The following is a 21,289-nucleotide window of genomic DNA, read 5'->3' as shown; positions in this document are numbered from 1 at the left end:
CAAAATTATTGTTCCAAATACACCTTCTGCTACCATGTCTGTAACCCGTGGGTCAACCCGGACCCGGTTAGACCCGTACCCGGAAGGGTCAGGGTTGGTCAGGGTCAGGGTCAGGGTCAGCCTTCTGAGACCCGGACCCGGACCCGTGCTCAACCCTAGAGAGGATAGCATAGACAAGTCCATCGTTTCTTCAAGACGCCAAAGATACGCTCAACGACATTTCGAGCCTGAGCGTGGCGGAGGTTAAATAGCTCTTGTGGGTTTGCAGGGCTATATTTGCTATGTCAGTAAAACAAAGAACATGATAGATTTCAAACCGTAGTTGTACACGACCCCACTCCTTTAGATGATAGCGAACTTGTCAGGGGAACCTCCCTTTCGGCCCCTCGGAGACGCCTCCGATTCCGGTCCGACTCCGGTTCCGTCTCCGGTCCGGCCCTCCATCTCGCCCGCACAATCACCGATCCGTCAACACCCTCCCGACGGTCGCCCTGGGACCTCGCCTGCGATGCCGCCCAAGCCTTCTGTGCCCGACAGCGGCAGCTACGGACAAGCAGTATATAGTCAGCTACCTAGCAGGCGGACCCTTAGAGTTTCTTCTCTTTGGATCCTCCCCTGCTAGGTCAGCTTCATTTGTATTCGCTTACCAATGTTCACGCTTTGGATCCTCCCCTGCTAGGACCTTGATCTCAGGCCTCCGGGGTTGCCCTTACAGCAGAAGAAACTCTCTACGGGATCAACCGGACAAGATTGCCAGGTTCGGCGCTGACTCAGGCTCGGAGTACGAGTCCGTTCCGCCCTCGTCACCACCCCTGCCACTTGTCCCCTCCTCCTCTACTCCTGTGGTCCCCGCACCCGTCATGCCGTCCGGAGTCACTCCTACCGCAGCCGCCCGGCTGGACTCACTCGAGGCGAAAATCGATAGCCTAACTGAGGCCCTTGCTTTACTCACCAACCAGGCTTCCGCTGCCGCTGCCGCCGCTAATAATGCTGGCGGACCCCAAACACCATCGCCGGAGACGTCGATTCCGACTCCGACTCCGGTCCAGGGCGACTCGAAGCCCTTTTTGGCGACATCAACCTCGCCTCAAAATTGGTCTTGCGACCAAACCCCCCGTTCACCTTCAACAGTGACCGGAAACGCGGCCGCGTTCCTCTCACGCGGTCCGCACCTACGCCCGCCCCCTTGCCCCTGAGGCCTTCGTGGTCAACGGAGAGGCGAGCGAGGAAAAGGGCTGTCCGCTATGCCATGTCGTTTATGGCAGAAGGACCCGCTCAGCAATGGGCGGAGCGCCACGGAAGCAAAGCCCCGTTTCCGTTTCCGTCCTGGGGCTCATTCGTTTCCGAGTTTCGACTCCGGTTCGTCGAGGAGAATGAGCAAGATCACGCTCTCTCCAAGCTGGAGACTTCCGCCTATCACATGGGTACAAAGGATGTCTACCAGTACACCGACGACTTCGAGGACCTGATGGACCTCGCCGGATTCAAGACGCGCTGGTCAAGGTGACCAAGTTCCGCCACGGACTTGACCCCCTGATCAATAACGGAATCACGTCCTCGAACGACCCCCGGACCTCCGGGATTACCTTAGCTGGCGCACCCGGGCCTTCCGTCAATACGAGGCCCTGGTCCGGGCCAAGCTGATCAAGTCAGCCGCCCCCAAGACGCCTGGCGGTTTGATTCGGACTCCGTTTCCGGTCAACCGCATCCCGGCTCCGGCCCCTTTCCGCCCGGTGGCTCCGGTCGTGCCACCTGCGGCCCGCGCCCCCGCTCCGGCGCCTCCAGCTCCCGTCCCTATGGAGTTGGATCGCACCAGGGCTCGGGGTGCCCCTCGTCGCGCCTGCTTCAGGTGCGGCGACCCAAACCATCTCGCCCGGGATTGCCCCCCCCCCCCGCCGATGTCCGCTCAATGGACATCCTCGGCGAGGTGATCCAACAACTCGGTGACGAGATGTTAGCGGAGTTGATCGCCCGCTACACGGACACAGCTGCCCTGCCGGAGACGGCAGCGGAGTCGATGGCCGGAGAGGATTTTGTCCCCCGACGAGTGACTGGTGTGCCCTCGTTCGCGTCTATAAATCGTTTTGCCTCTTTGTATGATGAATGCAGTTCCTTGCCCTACAATGAGCCCGAAACGAAAGACACACCCTCTCCTGCCCCCGCCTCGACTCCGTCTCCGACTCCGCCCGCGACTCCGGTCATCATCCTCCGCCGCCTCACTGCCTGGGAAAAGAAACTGCCCAAGCAGTACACCGTTGCCGCTGCCCCTGGGGCGAACTCCCTCCACCTCCCGTTAGAGCTCGAGTCCACCACCAGCGCGCTGAAGCTCTCACTCTCTGGGCTTGTCGACTGTGGTGCCACCTCCGACTTCATTGACACGAACTATGTTGCTCGGAATGGCATTCCGGTCCGCACCCTCGATCAGCCGATTCCGGTTTTCAATGTCGATGGCACCCCCAATGACGCTGGCTCCATCAAACAGATCGTGGACTTGGTCCTGCGCTACAAGGGCCATGCCGAACGAGTTCAGCTGGCCGTCACCCATCTTGGCAAGCAAGACCTCATCCTGGGGTATTCCTGGTTGCGGAAACATAACCCAGAGATCAATTGGGAAACCAAGGAGGTCAAGATGACACGGTGCCCCCGCAATTGCTCGACCTGCCGTGAGGAAGAGCGCGTCGAACGGACCGAGTTGCGGCGACTCCGGTCGCTTCAGAAGCGTCTCCGCTCCGGCCCGTTCCCCTCGGTCTGCGCCATGGACCTTTCTGGGTCTGATGACGGAGACGATTCCGTCTCCGGTGACGACTCCGGCCTGCCTGATCTCACGCCGGACTCCGACGACGACGATGACGATGGTCAGCTTGAAGATGGTGACCGCATCTTCTACACCTCGTTCCGCCCCTCGGAGGAGATACGCGCTGGCAGTACTGTCTCGCAACGCCTGGCCGAAGCCTTCGCCAGGAACTCCGCCCCTCCGCCCTCCGAGATCCCGGACTGGGCTAAGGAGTTCCAGGACGTCTTCAACAAGGAGTCCTTCGACACGCTACCGGAGCGGAGAGCCTGGGACCACGCCATTGAACTCGTCCCCGACGCTAAGCCCACCAACTGCAAGGTGTACCCCATCTCGCCCCTCGAGCAACGCGAGCTCGACGCGTTCATCGAGGAAGGGCTTTCGACGGGCCGGATTCGCCCCTCCAAGTCTCCGATGGCGTCTCCGGTCTTCTTCGTCAAGAAGAAGGACGGCGGACTCCGCTTCGTCCAGGACTACCGTGCTCTCAACGCGATGACTGTCAAAAACCGGTACCCCCTTCCGCTGATCAACGACCTCATCAACCGGCTCAAAGGCGCTCATTACTTCACCAAACTCGACGTCCGTTGGGGCTTCAACAACGTCCGGATCAAGGAAGGTGACGAGTGGAAAGCGGCTTTCCGGACTAACCGAGGCCTGTTCGAGCCCTTGGTGATGTATTTCGGCCTGACAAACTCTCCCGCGACGTTCCAAACGATGATGAATGACATTTTCCAGGACCTCATCCTTTCCGGAGACGTCATGATCTACCTTGACGACATCTTGATCGCCCATTCCGACCTCCGGAAACACCGGCAGATTGTCCAGGAGGTCTTACAGCGACTCCGGGAGCACAAGTTGTACCTTCGAGCGGAGAAGTGCGACTTTGAAAAATCGTCAATCGAGTACCTCGGAGTCATCATCTCCCACAACCACGTCGAAATGGACCCCGTCAAAGTCGCAGGCGTCTCCGCTTGGCCGACTCCGGAAAACAAGAAGGACATTCAGCAGTTCCTTGGGTTCGCTAACTTCTACCGCAGGTTCATTCGGGACTTCTCGACCCTTGCGCGCCCTCTTTTTGTGCTCACCAAGAAGGACCAGCAATGGACTTGGGGCGGCGCGGAGGCCTCCGCGTTCCAAGCGATTAAGGACGCGGTCACCTCGGAACCGGTCCTGGCGATTCCGGACGACACACGGCCTTTCCGACTCGAGGCGGACAGCTCTGATTATGCGACGGGGGCGGTTCTTTCACAATCCGCCCCGGACGGGAAGTGGCACCCTGTAGCATTCTATTCCAAAAGCTTAAATGATGTCCAGCGCAACTACGAAATCCACGACAAGGAGATGCTCGCGATCATCCGCGCACTCGAGGAGTATAGACACTTCCTCGAGGGCGCCGCGCACCCTGTCGAGATTTGGACTGACCATAAGAATTTGGAGTACTTCAGGAAGACGCAACACCTCAACCGGAGACAGGCCCGGTGGTCTCTGTACCTCTCCCGGTTCGACTTCACGCTGCACCACAAGCCTGGCCGCGATATGGGTCGGCCTGACGCCCTCTCCCGGAGACCCGACCACGGAGTCGATTCCGACAACTCCGATGTCGTCCTTCTGCGGCCTGAACTCTTCCACGTCCGCGCACTCGAGGGCGTTTCCGTTTCCGGTCCCGGCTCTGAACTCCTCCGTGACATCCGTGATGCCCTCTCCGGTGAGCCTGACCTGGAGGAGCCCGTCGCACTAGCGGCCCGGCAACTTCTTAAGGTTCAAGGTCAAGCTCGAGGCCCCCGCTCCTCACGTTCTGACGAATGGGCCGTCTCCGGCGGTCTTCTCCATTTCCGAGGAAAGATCGTCGTACCAAAAGACAAGGACCTCCGGAGACGCATCATCGAGCTCTGCCACGACACCCGAGTCGCCGGACACGCAGGTCGTTTCAAGACCCTGGAGTTGGTCTCCCGGAACTACTGGTGGCCTCAGATGTCTCGCCATATTGGCCGGTATGTTGCGACCTGTGACTTGTGCTGTCGCACCAAGGCACTCCGGAGACTGCCCCACGGAGAACTGCACCCCACGGAAACGCCCCGGAACGCTGGCATACCGTCTCCGTCGACTTCATCGTAGAGCTTCCCGAAGCCCATGGGTACGACGCGATCATGGTCGTCGTTGACACCCTCGGAAAGCGCCCACTTCTCAGAGTGTCATATGACGGTCGATGCAGTAGGGGCAGCCCGCCTCTACTACCGGAATGTCTGGCGGCACCACGGGACTCCGGGAGAGTACGTCTCCGACCGCGGCTCGCAGTTCATCGCGGACTTCACCCGAGAACTTTAGCGTCTAATCGGCATCAAGCCCGCCACGTCCACCGCGTACCACCTGCAGACAGACGGTCAGACAGAGCGCGTCAACCAGGAGCTGGAGCAGTACTTGCGGATCTTCACCAACTACCAGCAGGACGACTGGGATGAGCTGATTCCGGCCGCGGAGTTCGCCTACAACAACCACGTTCACTCCTCCACGCAACAGGTCCCCTTCATGACGGACACGGGACGGCTCCCGCGCATGGGCTTCGAACCCGGAGTCCGTTCCGCCATGGAGTCAGTGAACGAGTTCCGCGACCGGATCGCCACTGGTGTTGCTGAAGCCAAGGCCGCGCTCACTAAGGCCAAAGAGGAGTACAAGCGCTACTACGACCGGAGACGGACTCCGTCTCCGGAGTTTAAGGTTGGCGACCGTGTTTGGCTGGATGCCTCTGACATCAGGACGACTCGCCCCTCGGAAAAGTTCTCCCATCGCCGCCTTGGACCGTTCAAGATAGTCGCGGAGATCAGCAAAGGTGCCTACAAGCTCGACCTCCCTCCGCGCTACTCGAAGCTCCACCCGGTCTTCCCCGTCGTCAAGCTCGAGCTCGCTCAGGACGACCCCTTCGACGGACGCCCCGGCTACGACCAGCCCCCTCCGGACCTCGAGGACGGAGTCCCGGAGTGGGAAGTAGAGGAAATCCTGGACGCAAGGGTGAGGTATAAACGGCTGAACTACTTCGTCAGATGGAAAGGCTACGACGCATCGCACGACCAATGGGTCCGCTTCGACCGCGTCTTCGCCCCGGAGAAAATTGCGGAGTTCTATCGTAAGTACCCTGGCAAGCCACGACACATCGCCTCCGCGACCTTCGACTCGATTCCGTTCCGGTCTATGCGTCGGAACGCCGCATTCAAAGGGGGGTGATGTCAGGGGAACCTCCCTTTCGGCCCCTCGGAGACGCCTCCGATTCCGGTCCGACTCCGGTTCCGTCTCCGGTCCGGCCCTCCATCTCGCCCGCACAATCACCGATCCGTCAACGCCCTCCCGACGGTCGCCCTGGGACCTCGCCTGCGACGCCGCCCAAGCCTTCTGTGCCCGACAGCGGCAGCTACGGACAAGCAGTATATAGTCAGCTACCTAGCAGGCGGACCCTTAGAGTTTCTTCTCTTTGGATCCTCCCCTGCTAGGTCAGCTTCATTTGTATTCGCTTACCAATGTTCACGCTTTGGATCCTCCCCTGCTAGGACCTTGATCTCAGGCCTCCGGGGTTGCCCTTACAGAACTCCACGATACGGAACCAGGAGCGCAAAGCAATTTGGAAACCCTGCATCAGCCAGATAGTACTTGTCTACCGGAATTCGGAAGTCCTTCATTCGGGATTGAGCGAACATGGTAGCATCTGCAGAAGACCCATCATATCCAGTAACAGAATACTGAAATCACATATCGAAAGAGCAGCAGCATAGGATGTTCTGCAAAATCTGCCCTTTACGATCTCGGTGAAGCTGGTGTTCCTCCTTTGATGGCCAGGATGGAATATGGCTTCCATCAATTGCACCCAGAGCATTATCGAAGAATGGTGAGAAAATCGGGCTTGATTTGAATGAGTGGGGAAGGGGTGTATCGGCAGTCGGAAGCTCGACATATCGGTTATAAAAGTCGGGGTTTGAAAAGGCATCAACCATCTCTTGGAAGTACCTAATAGCAGTCAGTTGCCAGAGATGGTACAAAAAAAAGAACATACTTGCTTATAGTATCATTTGATCTCTGGAAACGTTCCCCCACATTTTGTATTGCCAATCCAGTTGAGCATGTATAGAGAAAGATCGCCGGTTTTTCTTCCAGTGAGACGTGTCGTGATTGCCTACATCCCAGCCATCGGAGCTCAGCAATGAGAATGTCGAAGACATGAGCATCCGATCAGGGTGGTTGCTCTGGTATAGCTCGTCTACCCACTCTTGACCTGATAGCTTTGATGTATGGTATAGGATTGGTGTAATCCGAGTCTGCGAGGACTGTTGATAAAGGTAGACCATATAGGAAAGGAGCTGCAGCATATGGGCACCCACAAGGGCAGCAACCTCACGCGCACGACGAGGGTCAAGTGGCTACATGATTCCAAGTCATGAATGTGACTGTGACATTCTTCCCAGTCTTCTTGTGGCTCCAGAAGCAATAAAATATATATTTGTAACTATCCTAACCTACAGTCCTTGCTACATACTGGTATATATAGTTGCACACTCAGTGCATCGATGCGTTGCAACGGCATCCGGAAGCCCGGAGCATCGCTCCCCCAAAAGGAAGTCACGCCGCGGACTCTCAGGCAGCTGTGTGACGGCGACAGAATCTGGATTCTCCTCAGAATCGCGCCAGATTCTGGTTCCCGAACGGAGCCTTAGGGCCCTATGGCCCTAGCTGCAACACTGTGATGACTACTTGTCAAAATAAGATGTCACTGACCGACTTCTTCCAGTCTTTGATGGCTCAGGTTGATGAGGGTGACAAGTTCGATGGCACGTTGGCGCAGTTGATTCAGAAGTTGCGCGAGGCAGGTTTTTAAAGCGCTCCTCTCCCCTGGCCAAGGAGACGGAGCGATCCGAAACTATTGATTCTCAAGCAAGAATTTCAAGCGTGGCTTGCACAGTATACTCGCAACCAAATTGTGCAGGATGTCGCTCCTCCTGATGTGCGCTTTCCCAAGAACATTGGGCCCCTTTGTGATGCCTCTGTTCGGCCACTTGTCAAACTCTATGAGTTCTTGCTGACTTCCGAAGTTCTTGCTGACTTCCGAAGGTCAGCGACTCATCAAGCAGAGTTTTGATAAGTGCAAAATTCCTGACTCACCGTGGTGCTTGTCGCAGGTCCGATCCGACACTCGCAACTGAAATCAGCAATCGATGTGGTGCAGCAAAGCTAGATCGGATTTTAACAAATGCCGAGAAGGAGGGAGAGGCGGAGGCAGAACTAGATAACTCGAGTTTTGATGATGCCGAGGTTCCACTGGCGGATGTGGTGCAACCGAACGGGCGCAGAGTTTATGGGACAACTGGAGGATGTAAACTATATTCATGCTGAGGACCTGTAATATGTATTTTATGTACTTTTACGAATTTTTACACAATTTCCACAGCAATTTAAAGTACTTAAAAAATATTATTTAAATGAATATCCTAGACCTGCAACACTAGGTCCGTTATGCATTACATGTTGCAGCAACCTGCAATGCAACACAGGCACCGTTATGCATTACGTTGTACCCCTACAGAATGCTGCAGTATACAACCACCACACCATACATGCCACTGTCGCAGTCCCACGTCAGAGAGACTCTTATGCTAAAATACTAAAATACTTACAAAAGAAAACAGCTTACCCAGAAAATAGTATTCCCAGAGTATGGTAAACCAAAAGTCATATATGTATGTTCAAGACATATGATTTTATTAGTAACAAATGTAAATGATCCTAGTATCTTGGGACAACTTATACAGTTCGTACCAGAGATAATAACAATTTTAATAACTTGAACAGTTAGAATATAAAACTTAAAGAAAGTAGACTTGATTTGATTTGCAAGTGCAGATGGGATATGAGTCATCCACCTTCATATATGGTGTATATCATATTACCCCTAATCACTTAATCACCCACTCAGGTACCCAATGAAATAAGGGGAGGAAGCATTCACGTAAAAAATGTACAAGGGGCTCAGAAGGGTATATATTAACATAGAGGTCTACCGTTCCTGTTCCATTTGGAGACTCTTTTGGTGTGTTCTTGTGTCCCACAAACCCTGAAATTGCCTTGGCGCCTGCGATTGGGTGTCACTCAGCAGATCACAGAAGAAGAGAGAGGAGAATCTGACACCAGACATCTCAGTGTCAAAGCAAAGTGATAGGAAGCTAGTCAGCAGTGAGCCGTCCTCCAAGGATTGGTTGACATCTGTCAGACCTAGGGCAATGTCTTCAACATCCAGTGCATGTGTCTCGAACTGGGGCTTGGTCTCGGTAGGTGGGTTACTGGTTTCCAGTCCATCCTCGATATCCTAGGGCTAAGAACTATGGAAATTGGAGCATTTAAACAGTAGTTTCAATATCCCCATTCCCATATTGTTAGTGCATGGTGGTGCGCATGTGACAAGCAAGCACATAGGGCAGCTATGTCATTTAGGTGCACCATTGGGCTATAATCATATTATATGTGTACTATAGACAATATATAAGAGCCTGGTCGAGCACGAATTCCCCACCAGTTGTACCTCATTTACAGTGTCTCACGTGATTACTGGTAGGGTCTTGGTAGGTTAACAGTAATGTCATTACAGGTACCTGCAAGAAGACATCTATGGGTTTGACATCCATGGATACAGGTATCTGTTTCCCACAGATGCCAAGAGTACAGGTATGGCTCTGAAAGATCTCATTGTTCATTATCTTATATATATTGCAGTAACTACACCCCAAACCCCCCATGATATCAGGGAAATTTCGTGGCATAATATCGTAGGAATGTTTCCGAGAGATATTGCAGTGAATTTTGGAGGACATCAGCAGTATATAATCGAAGAAATGTCCTGAGTATATACTACGCTATATTGGCTTGACATTGGGGCATATATTATCTCAAACTTGGTGGAAAACTTCAGACTGGACTACGTCGGACGTTCAGAAATATCGGACACCAATCAGATTTATAATCATTATCACATGTGATTACCATCTTCCTCGCTTTCTGCCACGACCAGCGCGCCCTCGACCGTGTGGCTGGCGCTTTCTTTTTCCACCCGGCACATAACCATCAGACTCGTCGCTTCCCTCGGGATCTGACTGCTCTTCCACCTCGCTATCACCCAGGGTATCATCAGCTGGTGCTTCCAGTGCTCCTGTGGGCTCGCTGCCATCTCCCCCATCCTCATCAACATCTGCGGCACAGGCTCCCGCAGGAATGACCACTGCATCGTTGGCCGCTTGTTGTGCATCTGCAGCTGCTTTTACAGCCTCTGCAAGCTTTGCTTGAGCGTTGGCTCGCCGTTCCTGTGCGGTCTTCTCACGCGCCGTGTCCCGTGCGTTATGTGCCTTGGCCGTGACACCCGTATGGAAGCCCTTACGGTCACTTTGCAGGTATTCCAGTCGATACATCGGTGCGGGGAGCAACCGCGTCAGCTCAACGAAGTTATGGAGACATCCGAGGTTGAGGATAAAGTGGTTATCGTCGGTGTGTTTGATGAGCTGCACATCATGGTTCGTCTCCTCCCGCTCCTGCTGCTGCTTTCCAAAGACTGATGGACGGCAGCCTTCGTTCCTGCAGTTGTGCTGGACTGAGCAGGAGAAGAGAATATCGACCCCGTTGACAACGAGGAATGACGTCCTCCCAGTCTGGATTTCGGGGCCATTCGGGCGGCGAACTACTGGCCAGAGAAAGTCTGGATGCCGTGTATCGGTGCAAATGAACCGTTCGAGCGTGACAAACGCCATATTCGACTTTGTGTCTCCAATGATTTCCTTGACCCGCCCAAGCACAGGGTTGCGCTCTCCGTCTCTGGCAAACACCCAGGTATGTTCTTTTACTTGGTCTCCACTTTGTGCAATGACATATTTACCCCGTCGCCAGTGTGCTTGAGACGGTTCCTTATCATGGGTCCAGTATTGCTTGGCCTTGGTCTCGGCCCATGCAAGTGCTGCCGTAGTCTTGATACCCAAGAAACGAACGAAACCGGGCGTTGGAGCCGAATTTTGGACCCATCCAAGATGTCGTTGAAACATTGGGTCGGTAAGTAATAGTTTGCGAGTTTCTTCGCCAGATTGAATCCATTTTCCGTCAGTTGTAGACTGCCAGTAACCACCACATAGAATGTGCTTCACGGTCGCCATTGACGCAAACTTAGCCGCGATATCTCGACTCGGCGCCTGATTATTCCCGTTAATGGAACACATGCGGAAAATTGCATTGTATCCTTCCTGTGTTTCGGTTGAGAAGCGCACGGGAGGCCCGTACCATTCGACATCTTCAGCCAGGTGAGCCAATAAATGCAGTTTGATTTTGACAATAATTCTGAGTGGGTCGACAGCATCCCATGCATCAAGGACGTTTGCCACGGCTATTTTGAGCTGCGCAATATAGGTGGGCATGTCATCGATCTCTGGAACCCACACCCAAGCGCCCAAGTCAGCTGTCGCCTTCACGAGCTGAAACTGCTCAGGTGTGCAAATGCCATGGATATGGAATACAAGTGCTTGCATTATGGCCTTGTAATCTTTTCCGATGAGATTATTGCGGTATTGGATCTTGTAAGCGGCCCGCATTGGAGGCATGTTCATGTTGCTGATGTCGGTCGATTCCAGGTGAATTGCGAGAAGGTGTCGGTCCTCGTCGGACCATTGCTTTGAGTGAAGATGATGCCATACATATCGAACAGCACCAAGGAGAATCGTATGGATAATTTCCACAGGTGTGTCGGCGTGCCAGATCAAGTCCTTGTCAGGGGAAACCCTGATGCCGTCACTTGATCCCATCAAGCGCCGCGTCTCCGGTCGCGTCTCCACGTCTCCGCTCGTGTTTCCGTGTCTCTACACCCTGACGCTCTCCCTCCACTGCCCGCACCACATCCCACATCCAGTAATCCCTAGTCTTCGACTTCCCTGGCCACCCCTTTCCGGGAGCCTCTCCGGAGTCACCATCAGGGATCACTAATGCCATCGGAGACCTCTCCGGATGTGGATGCACCACTTCCCTCTAGACCTTGAGCCTATGGCCTGCCAGCCTCTCTGGGCTGTCACTTATCAAGGTCTCCCTACGATCTCTACCTGCTGGACCTCTTAGGTGTCTCCAACCTATGTCAGCGTTCGGGCTTACGTTCGGATGGCTGAGCCTCGCCATGGCTCCGCTTCCCACTCCGCCACCACGGCCCCCGTCATTGGGTCTCCCTTTGGGTGAGGCCTACTGCCGTTAAGGCTCGTGCCTACCGCAGCGCCCCAGGCTGCACGCCCTCACACCCACCTCTCTGGAGACGTCCGGGGACGTCTCCGAGTGACCCTCCTGTCGCTACCCTCCAGTGGTCATGGCTGGCCGCCATTCCCATTGGTCCTCTCCGACACTCCCCGGCCCTTGGGCTAGACCAGACTCCTTCCCTTTCCGCTCCACGCCTTCCCTCTCCGTTTCCGGCCGTCACGTCACGGTCACACACCCGGAGTCGATTCCGATTCCGGTTGTCACGGTCACGGTCACAAGCGGAGACGCTCAGAGGCAGCCTGGACCTCCCGAAGCCCTTCTTAGGCCTTCTAAGGATGCCTGGGCTCCTCCCTTGGCATCACGGTCCCAAACCTGCCTCTCCGGAGCTTCGAGGGCTACTCGACACTCACCTAGGGTCCATTAGCGACACCTGACTTCTCCCATGCGTCGTTCGTCGCTATGCAGTCACTCTATCATTACTCCGGTCACTAGTATATAGTAGTGCACCTGAGCAGAGGGCTCCTTGGCTTGTTCTCTAAGGATTCCCCCTCTGCTCAGGTGAGTCTGTAGCGTCCCTTCCTGTTGTAGTAGTTCACTAAGGATTCCCCCTCTGCTCAGGACTCTGATTTCGAGCCTCGCGAGGTTGCCCTTACAGTCCTGTGATATCAAGCAATGGATTGAGTTTGTCTCCAGGCTGCTGGTCCAGCCATTTCTTGTGCCAACCACAAATAGATCGCGGTTTCCGCTAAGTGTACGGAAGTGGCTTGGCATTTGGGTAACATATTCGAGTGAGCGCTCAGTCCAGACAATGTCTCTGCCAAACACGTCCGTTAGATCGTCAAAGTTAGCTTGGAGATTCTCGGCGTTAATCTGGACCTCTGCGCCAGCACAATCCCATTCGCCATCTGCCTTTCGGGCGACGGAGAGGGCATCAGAGGTGAGCTTGCCATCACGGACAATTCAGGTCATTGGGATAACGAACTGTCCATTTTGAAGTTGAGCAAGCTCATTAATCCACCACCGTCGACGACCATTCGAGTACATGGGTGTCAGCTCTTCAGCGGTGTATTCGAACAGTCGCGCAGCCTGCCAACGCTCAGATATTCCCGTCCTCGGCATCTCTTCAGGGTAAAGATGCAGATGTGGTGCCACAAGGGGATTAGAAAAGTCGCGGGCGATTGCATGGCGAATATCGTTCATATAGAAAATGTTGCCTAGACTGCTCGTAATCTTGACAGGTTTGTCCGGAAATTGGTCATGAACCTGCTTTTGAATTTTTCGCAGACCTTTCAGCGTGGGTACATCGCGCGCGCCAAGGTGCTTGAGTAAATGGAGAACAAGTGACATTTGGGCATTGGTAAACCGGCAGCGACCAAAGTTATTGACGGCATCCAGCATCAGTACCTGCAAAACCTCAATTTTTAAGTCTGCCGGTGCACAGCTGTAATACTCACTGTGCGATTCGGGTACGGAAAGCACAACGGCTCCGACTCGAGGATTTCGGCATCTTCTTCTGTGAGTTCTGGCTCAAAATCTTCTTCATCGTTGTCTTCTAACGGCTGGTCCCCATTATCATATTGCAAGGCGTCGGCAAGTATCCGTTGAAACTCGCGGGCGGAGGTCTTCGGCACTCAATCCTGCTTCCCGACCTTCACGCTGTTCTACATCCCGTTGGGCAGGCTCCTGGGCAACAAACCGGAACTCAGACATTTCATGGTCCAGCAGAGGCTTGGTGACGGCAGGGAACATTGGAGGCACTGGAATTCGATGGGGGAAAGGCACTGCAGTTGCGGGATATACTGCTTCAGAACCTTGGTATGTCAGGTCAGTCCGAGTCTGTGCCACGAGCTCTTCTCGAGTACGTTCGGCAGCACGCTTGACGCAAGATTGGTGTGCTGCTGTCGCTACATGTCGTTTTACATTCGATTTTTGAATGAAATCTTTTCGTCCGACGTCGTACGAGTAACTGAGCAAGCAGCGCAGCAGTTTTGCATCGGATGGATGAGATTCAAAGTGTTCTAAGGAATCTTAGGACTCGGAGGCAATACCAAGGGCTGAGCCAGCAATCTCACCTGGGGGAAGATCTGCCCGTGAGGGTGGCATTGTTGGAATCCGACGCTTGGCACGTGAGCACGGGACCGCGTCAAACAATGCGACGCGACACGGCGCGCCAATACAAAAGGAAGTGTGACCTGGTGACGGCCACACATTTCTTCTCCCACTGACCACCACCATGCCTGCTGCACTTACTCTTGCTGAACGCGGCCGACAACGTGCTGCTGCAGCAGCGGCTGCCGCTGCTGCCACCACTGCCTCCCATATTGACCTGCCGCCCTCAAGCCCCTCTGCTGGCGGAACACAACCTCGCTCGTCATCGCCATTGAATTACACCGACGACTTGGAGAGTGACGCGGTCCTGCCATTTTCCGCACTGGCTAACCATGCTCTTTGGGTGCCAAGCCTCGCTGGCTTTGGTGAGCGCAACCTGAAACGCCAGAAGCTTATGCCACAGCTGGAACGAGATTATATGGAAATCTGCGAGGTGCGAGCAATGGTGGCATTGATAACACTCACTCATATCTGCCAGTCAACAAACATTCACGAGCGACAGAATCTCGAGACCTTCACAGTCTTCCAGCTTCTGAACAAAATCACCGAGATGACGGAACTCCTACAGCAATCTTAGACGGAAGACTTCAAAAAGAATGGCGATGTTGCAGTGCGTGTTATCACCCTCCTTACAAACCCCTCACTCATCCGAGTCATTGTCGCAGACTGAGATTCGGAACTACAGCCGTGCATTCTTCCTCGATCCCAACTTGCAGTTTTACAAAGGGAATATAAAGCTCGTCGTCATCGTGCGTCTTCACCTTTCATTGTGCGTGTCATCTCACTCAGCTTCTGGCATCCAGGATGCAATGCGCAAGGAAAAAGTCGCCAAGATTCTGGCAAAAGATGCTCCGCTTCCGGCGAGGAAAGCCCTGGAGGCTGCTGTTGGTCATCAGCTGTCTGTGGATCGTAACCACATCAAGACTGAGGTATGTCATATATTGTCTTGCATTCAATGGGCTGAATAGCAGTGTAGCTTGAAAGCACCCTCCAATCCAGGGCTGAATCCACAGATTTGGCTAGCGTGGCAAGTCGCCTCATCGGGGGTTGGAGCATTGAGGCTCCGATTACACTTCAGCTTCTATGGCGCCTTGCTCTTATGGTATGTTGAGTCCATTACATTTGCTCTCAACGGACACTGATCCCAGTTCAGCGAACCAAGCTTGTGGAGAACAAGGGCTGAGACTTCTGGGAGCATCTTGACATGGAGATGCATGGGCTTCGTTCAGATGAGGATGCCGGCGTCTATGTGTAGTGCGTAATGAATTTACAAAATTCACTGTTGATCTCTGATCCGACTTTCAGTGCGCTCCAGGATAATTTTAAGGAGGATGTAAAGACATATGGCAAGCTCAACTCTGAAGTCAAAATTGATCCGGATATTGGGCTGCATAGCCCGGCATGGCTGCAGCGAGTCCGCAAGCTGGCCCCATCCGTTGAAAATGTCAAGATCACTAATCCCACGGCCACCGGACGAAAGCGAACACATGCTCAGATATTGGATCATGATGATGATGATGATGCCGAGAAGGAGAACAATGGGCGTTAATGAATGATAGAGGGCTCATAACATGTATATGTACTATATTACCCCAATTATTATCCTTATCTTCTTTCTGTTTTGACTACTGGATAAGATACTTGGCAATGTATGACCAATATCAGACAATATTTATTTTGAATCTCTATCCTGAGGCTATATAAATCTAAATGGATAGTTCAGCAAGATAGTTAGAGGCATATAAGAGTGATATTTTTCATGATATCAGGTGTATATGATCAGTTAATATCAGCTGATTGTCAACTGACATGGTATTTGAATTTGCTGAGTATATTCTCTAGACATTGGCCTGATATTTGGTGCTAATATCTACAGACATTTAGTGGAGATATACACTGGATATCATCACTGGTTTGGGGTGTATAGTCTTTTCATGCCCTGTAGTGTTTATTTTAGTGCAACTTGTGCAGATACCCATATCTGGGAGTACAGGTACCCATTTCCCATGGATGCTGCAAATGCAAGTCTTGGTTTTAAGGCCTGAATTACCTGTGGGTAGAGTACAGGTACTTATCTGCAACACTCATGAGAAGCCTTAGGTTGACTGGTCTGCTTGAAAGGTCCAAGGGGTAGTGAAGTGGAGGTTCCCCTGACAGCACCCTAGTCACTGGTCATTACAAGCAGGTGGCCCTGCAGCCCTGGCCTGGGTGCCATCACCTCTGTCAGCACCCTATGACTGATAAAAAACTTTATCATTTTTGATGGGTGTGACGTGTGACTGACAAATTGTTTGAAATTGGAGGGTAATATACCAATGCTCTGAGCCTGGAAGCAACCTGGGAGTACAACTTCAATACTTAGCACTGGAAATATATACACTTGTCTGTATATACCTATTCATCTGTCACAAACAACACCAATCCAGAGGATGCCAGTTGGCCAGTGAAGGCAAGCAAGAAGCACCGTGAAAAGATATCGTAAAGATGATGGAATTCGAAGACTGGGGTACAAGACGAAATCTACTCTACTTATATACACTACTACCATGTGTTTACCATGCCTAATACGAGAGGCAATGACGTCATACTTTAGCCATGCCTTTACGTGCCGTTTGCCTCATGTCCAACTCCACGCTGTCAATCAACATCAGCATCGACATCTAATGATCCAATCACCATCTTATCGTCCATCTTATCTCCTCCTTGTCTTATCTTATCAACCAGGGCCAAAATAAAAGGTTTAAAAGGCGAAGAAAAAGGGTTTTTGAACCCAGGGTTTGACATTACCCCCCCCTTCAAGGTCGACGTCCTCGTCGACAGAGGGCATTAAAGCGCGTTCATCATCCACCCCCCCTTCAGCCTCCACAAAATGGCCAGTCTGATAATTAAAGAGTTTCCGGGATGGATATGGGAGCTTCTCTGGCGTCGGCTTATAACGTTTGACCAGGTAATCCCAATGACCCTGGGCAAGGACAGGCACACTACGGGTCTTGACCACTGGGTTCTTCTGGTTGAACTCGTCTAACAATTCTTGAGAGTTCTCAAGCCTTTGCGCCGTCTCCCATGTATCCTCGCTATGCGGGTATCCCTTCCACTTCACCAGATACTGCCAACCACGACCACGTTTCCGCTTCTTCATAATCTCCTCAACCTCCCACTCCTCGTGATCATCCACAATGTCCGGTGGCGGCCTTTCCTCTCGCCGGTGGGATGGTGGCTCGTGGTAGGGTGTCAGCTCTGTCTCATTGTAGACTGGATGAGCCTGACTAGAACCTGGCATCTTGAGTTCGTATGCCGAAGGTCCAACCTTTGCCTCCACTTTGAATGGTCCCACACGTCGATCGTTGAGCTTCTCGGATGGTCGATTCTGTTGCACTTTTGACCCTTCAACGTACACCTTATCTCCGACTTTGAACTCAGGTGCTGGTACACGTTTCTGGTCATAGTACTTCTTCATCCGCTCTTGGGCCTTCTTAATTGCCACCGTTGCATCCTCACGCACGCTGCATCTTTTTCGCGAATTCTTCTGCTGCCTCGACCTTAGAGTCATATGGTCCTTCGACGCCTTTCCAGGGATGGTACCCATGATCTAGGAAGAATGGCGAGACCTTGGTCGAAGCATGAGCTTTGTCATTGTAGGCGAACTCGGCCAACGGTAACCATTCCGACCAGTCTGATTGGTGGTGGTTGACATAGATGCGGAGATAGTGTTCAATCTCTTTGTTCATCCGCTCTGTCTGACCGTCGGTTTGAGGATGGTGTAAGGGCAACCCCGGAGGCCTGAGATCAAGGTCCTAGCAGGGGAGGATCCGAAGAGTGAACATTGGTAAGCGAATACAAATGAAGCTGACCTAGCAGGGGAGGATCCGAAGAGAAGAAACTCTAAGGGTCCGCCTGCTAGGTAGCTGACTATATACTGCTTGTCCGTAGCTGCTGCTGTCGGGCACAGAAGGCTTGGGCGGCGTCGCAGGCGAGGTCCCAGGGCGACCGTCGGGAGGGCGTTGACGGATCGGTGATTGTGCGGGCGAGATGGAGGGCCGGACCGGAGACGGAACCGAGTCGGACCGGAATCGGAGGCGTCTCCGAGGGGCCGAAAGGGAGGTTCCCCTGACATCACCCCCCTTTGAATGCGGCGTCCCGGCGCATAGACCGGAACGGAATCGAGTCGAAGGTCGCGGAGGCGATGTGTCGTGGCTTGCCGGGGTACTTACGATAGAACTCCGCAATTTTCTCCCGGGGCAAAGACGCGGTCGAAGCGGACCCATTGGTCGTGCGATGCGTCGTAGCCTTTCCATCTGACGAAGTAGTTCAGCCGTTTATACCTTACCCTTGCTTCCAGGATTTCCTCTACTTCCCACTTCCCGTCCGGGGCGGATTGTGAAAGGAACCGCCCCCGTCGCATAATCAGAGCTGTCCGCCTCGAGTCGGAAAGGCCGTGCGTCGTCCGGAATCGCCAGGACCGGTTCCCGAGGTGACCGCGTCCTTGATCGCTTGGAACGCGGAGGCCTCCCGCGTCGCCCCAAGTCCATTGCTGGTCCTTCTTGGTGAGCACGAAAAGAGGGCGCGCAAGGGTCGAGAAGTCCCGAATGAACCTGCGGTAGAAGTTAGCGAACCCAAGGAACTGCTGAATGTCCTTCTTGTTTTCCGGAGTCGGCCAAGCGGAGACGCCTGCGACTTTGACAGGGTCCATTTCGACGTGGTTGTGGGAGATGATGACTCCGAGGTACTCGATTGACGATTTTTCAAAGTCGCACTTCTCCGCTCGAAGGTACAACTTGTGCTCCCGGAGTCGCCGTAAGACCTCCTGGACAATCTGCCGGTGTTTCCGGAGGTCGGAATGGGCGATCAGGATGTCGTCAAGGTAGATCATGACGTCTCCGGAGAGGATGAGATCCTGGAAAATGTCATTCATCATTGTTTGGAACGTTGCGGGAGAGTTTGTCAGGCCGAAATACATCACCAAGGGCTCGAACAGGCCTCGGTTAGTCCGGAAAGCCGCTTTCCACTCGTCACCTTCCTTGATCCGGACGTTGTTGAAGCCCCAACGGACGTCCGAGTTTGGTGAAGTAATGAGCGCCTTTGAGCCGGTTGATGAGGTCGTTGATCAGCGGAAGGGGGTACCGGTTTTTGACAGTCATCGCGTTGAGAGCACGGTAGTCCTGGACGAAGCGGAGTCCGCCATCCTTCTTCTTGACGAAGAAGACCGGAGACGCCATCGGAGACTTGGAGGGGCGAATCCGGCCCGTCAAAGCCCTTCCTCGATGAACGCGTCAGCGCTCGCGTTGCTCGAGGGGCGAGATGGGGTACACCTTGCAGTTGGTGGGCTTAGCGTCGGGGACAAGCTCAATGGCGTGGTCCCAGGCTCTCCGCTCCGGTAGCGTGTCAAAGGACTCCTTGTTGAAGACGTCCTGGAACTCCTTAGCCCAGTCCGGGATCTCGGAGGGCGGTGGGGCGGAGTTCTTGGCGAAGGCTTCGGCCAGACGCTGTGAGACGGTGCTACCTGCGCGCTATCTCCTCTGAGGGACGGAACGAGGTGTAGAAGATGCGGTCACCATCTTCGAGCTGGTCATCTTCGTCATCCGAGTCCGAGTCCGGCGTCAGATCAGGCCGGTCGGAATCGAGACCGGAATCGGAATCGTCTCCGTCCTCCGGGCCAGAGAGGTCCATAGTGCAAACCGAGGGGAACGGGCCGGAGCGGAGACGCTTCTGAAGCGACCGGAGTCGCCGCAGCTCGGTCCGTTCGACGCGCTCTTCCTCACGGCAGGTCGAGCAATTGCGGGGGCACCTTGTCATCTTGACCTCCTTGGTTTCCCAATTGATCTCTGGGTTATGCTTCCGCAACCAGGAATACCCCACGATGAGGTCTTGCTTGCCAAGATGGGTGACGGCCAGTTGAACTTGTTTGGCATGGCCCTTGTAGCGCAGGACCAAGTCCGCGATCTGTTTGATGGAGCCAGCGTTATTGGGGGTGCCATCGACATTGAAAACCGGAATCGGCTGATCAAGGGTGCGGACCGGAATGCCATTCCGAGCGACATAGTTCATGTCAATGAAGTCGGAGGTGGCACCACAGTCTACAAGCCCAGAGAGTGAGAGCTTCAGCGCGCTGGTGGTGGACTCAAGCTCCAACGGGAGGTGGAGGGAGTTCGCCCCGGGGGCAGCGGCAACGGTGTACTGCTTGGGCAGTTTCTTTTCCCAGGCAGTGAGGCGGCGAAGGACGATGACCGGAGTCGCGGGCGGAGTCGGAGACGGAGTCGAGGCGGGGGCAGGAGAGGGTGTGTCTTTCGTTTCGGGCTCATTGTAGGGCAAGGAACTGCATTCATCATACAAAGAGGCAAAACGATTTATAGACGCGAACGAGGGCACACCAGTCACTCGTCGCGGGGGACAAAATCCTCTCCGGCCATCGACTCCGCTGCCGTCTCCGGCAGGGCAGCTGTGTCCGTGTAGCGGGCGATCAACTCCGCTAACATCTCGTCACCGAGTTGTTGGATCACCTCGTCGAGGATGTCCATCGAGCGGACATCGGCGGGGAGGGGGCAATCCCGGGCGAGATGGTTTGGGTCGCCGCACCTGAAGCAGGCGCGGCGAGGGGCACCCCGAGCCCTGGTGCGATCCAACTCCATAGGGACGGGTTTGAACCCAGGGTTTGACATCATCACTACCAAAGACACAAGAAGAAATTATATATTAAAAAAATAAAGGCTGGCTGGAGGGAACAACAGCAGTAACAAAAAGGTTAAGGTGCGTTGCAAATCACCCGCAGCCAGGGTCGAACCGGCGGAATCGTCAAAACACAGCATAGCATCTGGGCATCACCGTGACCGTCGTGACCTCTCGTGACCTCTTTTTTTTTTGCGCTGACGTCGATCGTCGTAAGCTGAATATTTTCCGCGCCGGCAAGAGGGAACGCGCGGCGTGCAGCTTCATGACTCTCTACACGCACACATGGTATACGACGTGGCCCAAGCGGTCAGTTGACGGCCATGGCTCACTCTGAGGACGAGAGGCATAGGACAGGACATCCGTAGATGTGGGGGTGCTTGGTGCGTGGGTATTCAAAGGAATCGAACTGCTCTGCCCTGACCTCAGGCTGCCGGGGGGAAATCAGAGAAAAAGTGACGATGATTGTGAAGACATGTA

General features: G+C 53.9%; 2 protein-coding genes across 2 annotated transcripts; both read right to left on the bottom strand.

The window, feature by feature from the left end:
* Window positions 1–9,801: 9,801 nt before the first annotated feature.
* On the bottom strand, window positions 9,802–11,601 carry MIND_00198900 (uncharacterized protein; the record flags this gene model as incomplete). Its single annotated transcript, XM_037358893.1, has 1 exon — window positions 9,802–11,601. The coding sequence occupies one exon, from the start codon at window positions 11,599–11,601 to the stop codon at window positions 9,802–9,804; it is 1,800 nt and encodes a 599-aa protein (XP_037223988.1).
* Window positions 11,602–12,997: 1,396 nt separating this feature from the next.
* On the bottom strand, window positions 12,998–14,140 carry MIND_00198800 (uncharacterized protein; the record flags this gene model as incomplete). The annotated part of the gene is made up of 4 exons (XM_037358892.1): window positions 12,998–13,441; window positions 13,492–13,659; window positions 13,703–14,055; window positions 14,110–14,140. 4 exons carry the CDS (start codon window positions 14,138–14,140, stop codon window positions 12,998–13,000), a joined length of 996 nt encoding a protein of 331 aa, XP_037223987.1.
* Between the last annotated feature and the right edge of the window lie 7,149 nt (window positions 14,141–21,289).

This window comes from Mycena indigotica (genome assembly GCF_014461135.1).
Source record: "Mycena indigotica strain 171206Taipei chromosome Unknown Mind.scaff0002, whole genome shotgun sequence".
NCBI lineage: Eukaryota > Fungi > Basidiomycota > Agaricomycetes > Agaricales > Mycenaceae > Mycena > Mycena indigotica.
This window is presented reverse-complemented; position numbering and strand designations above follow the sequence as displayed.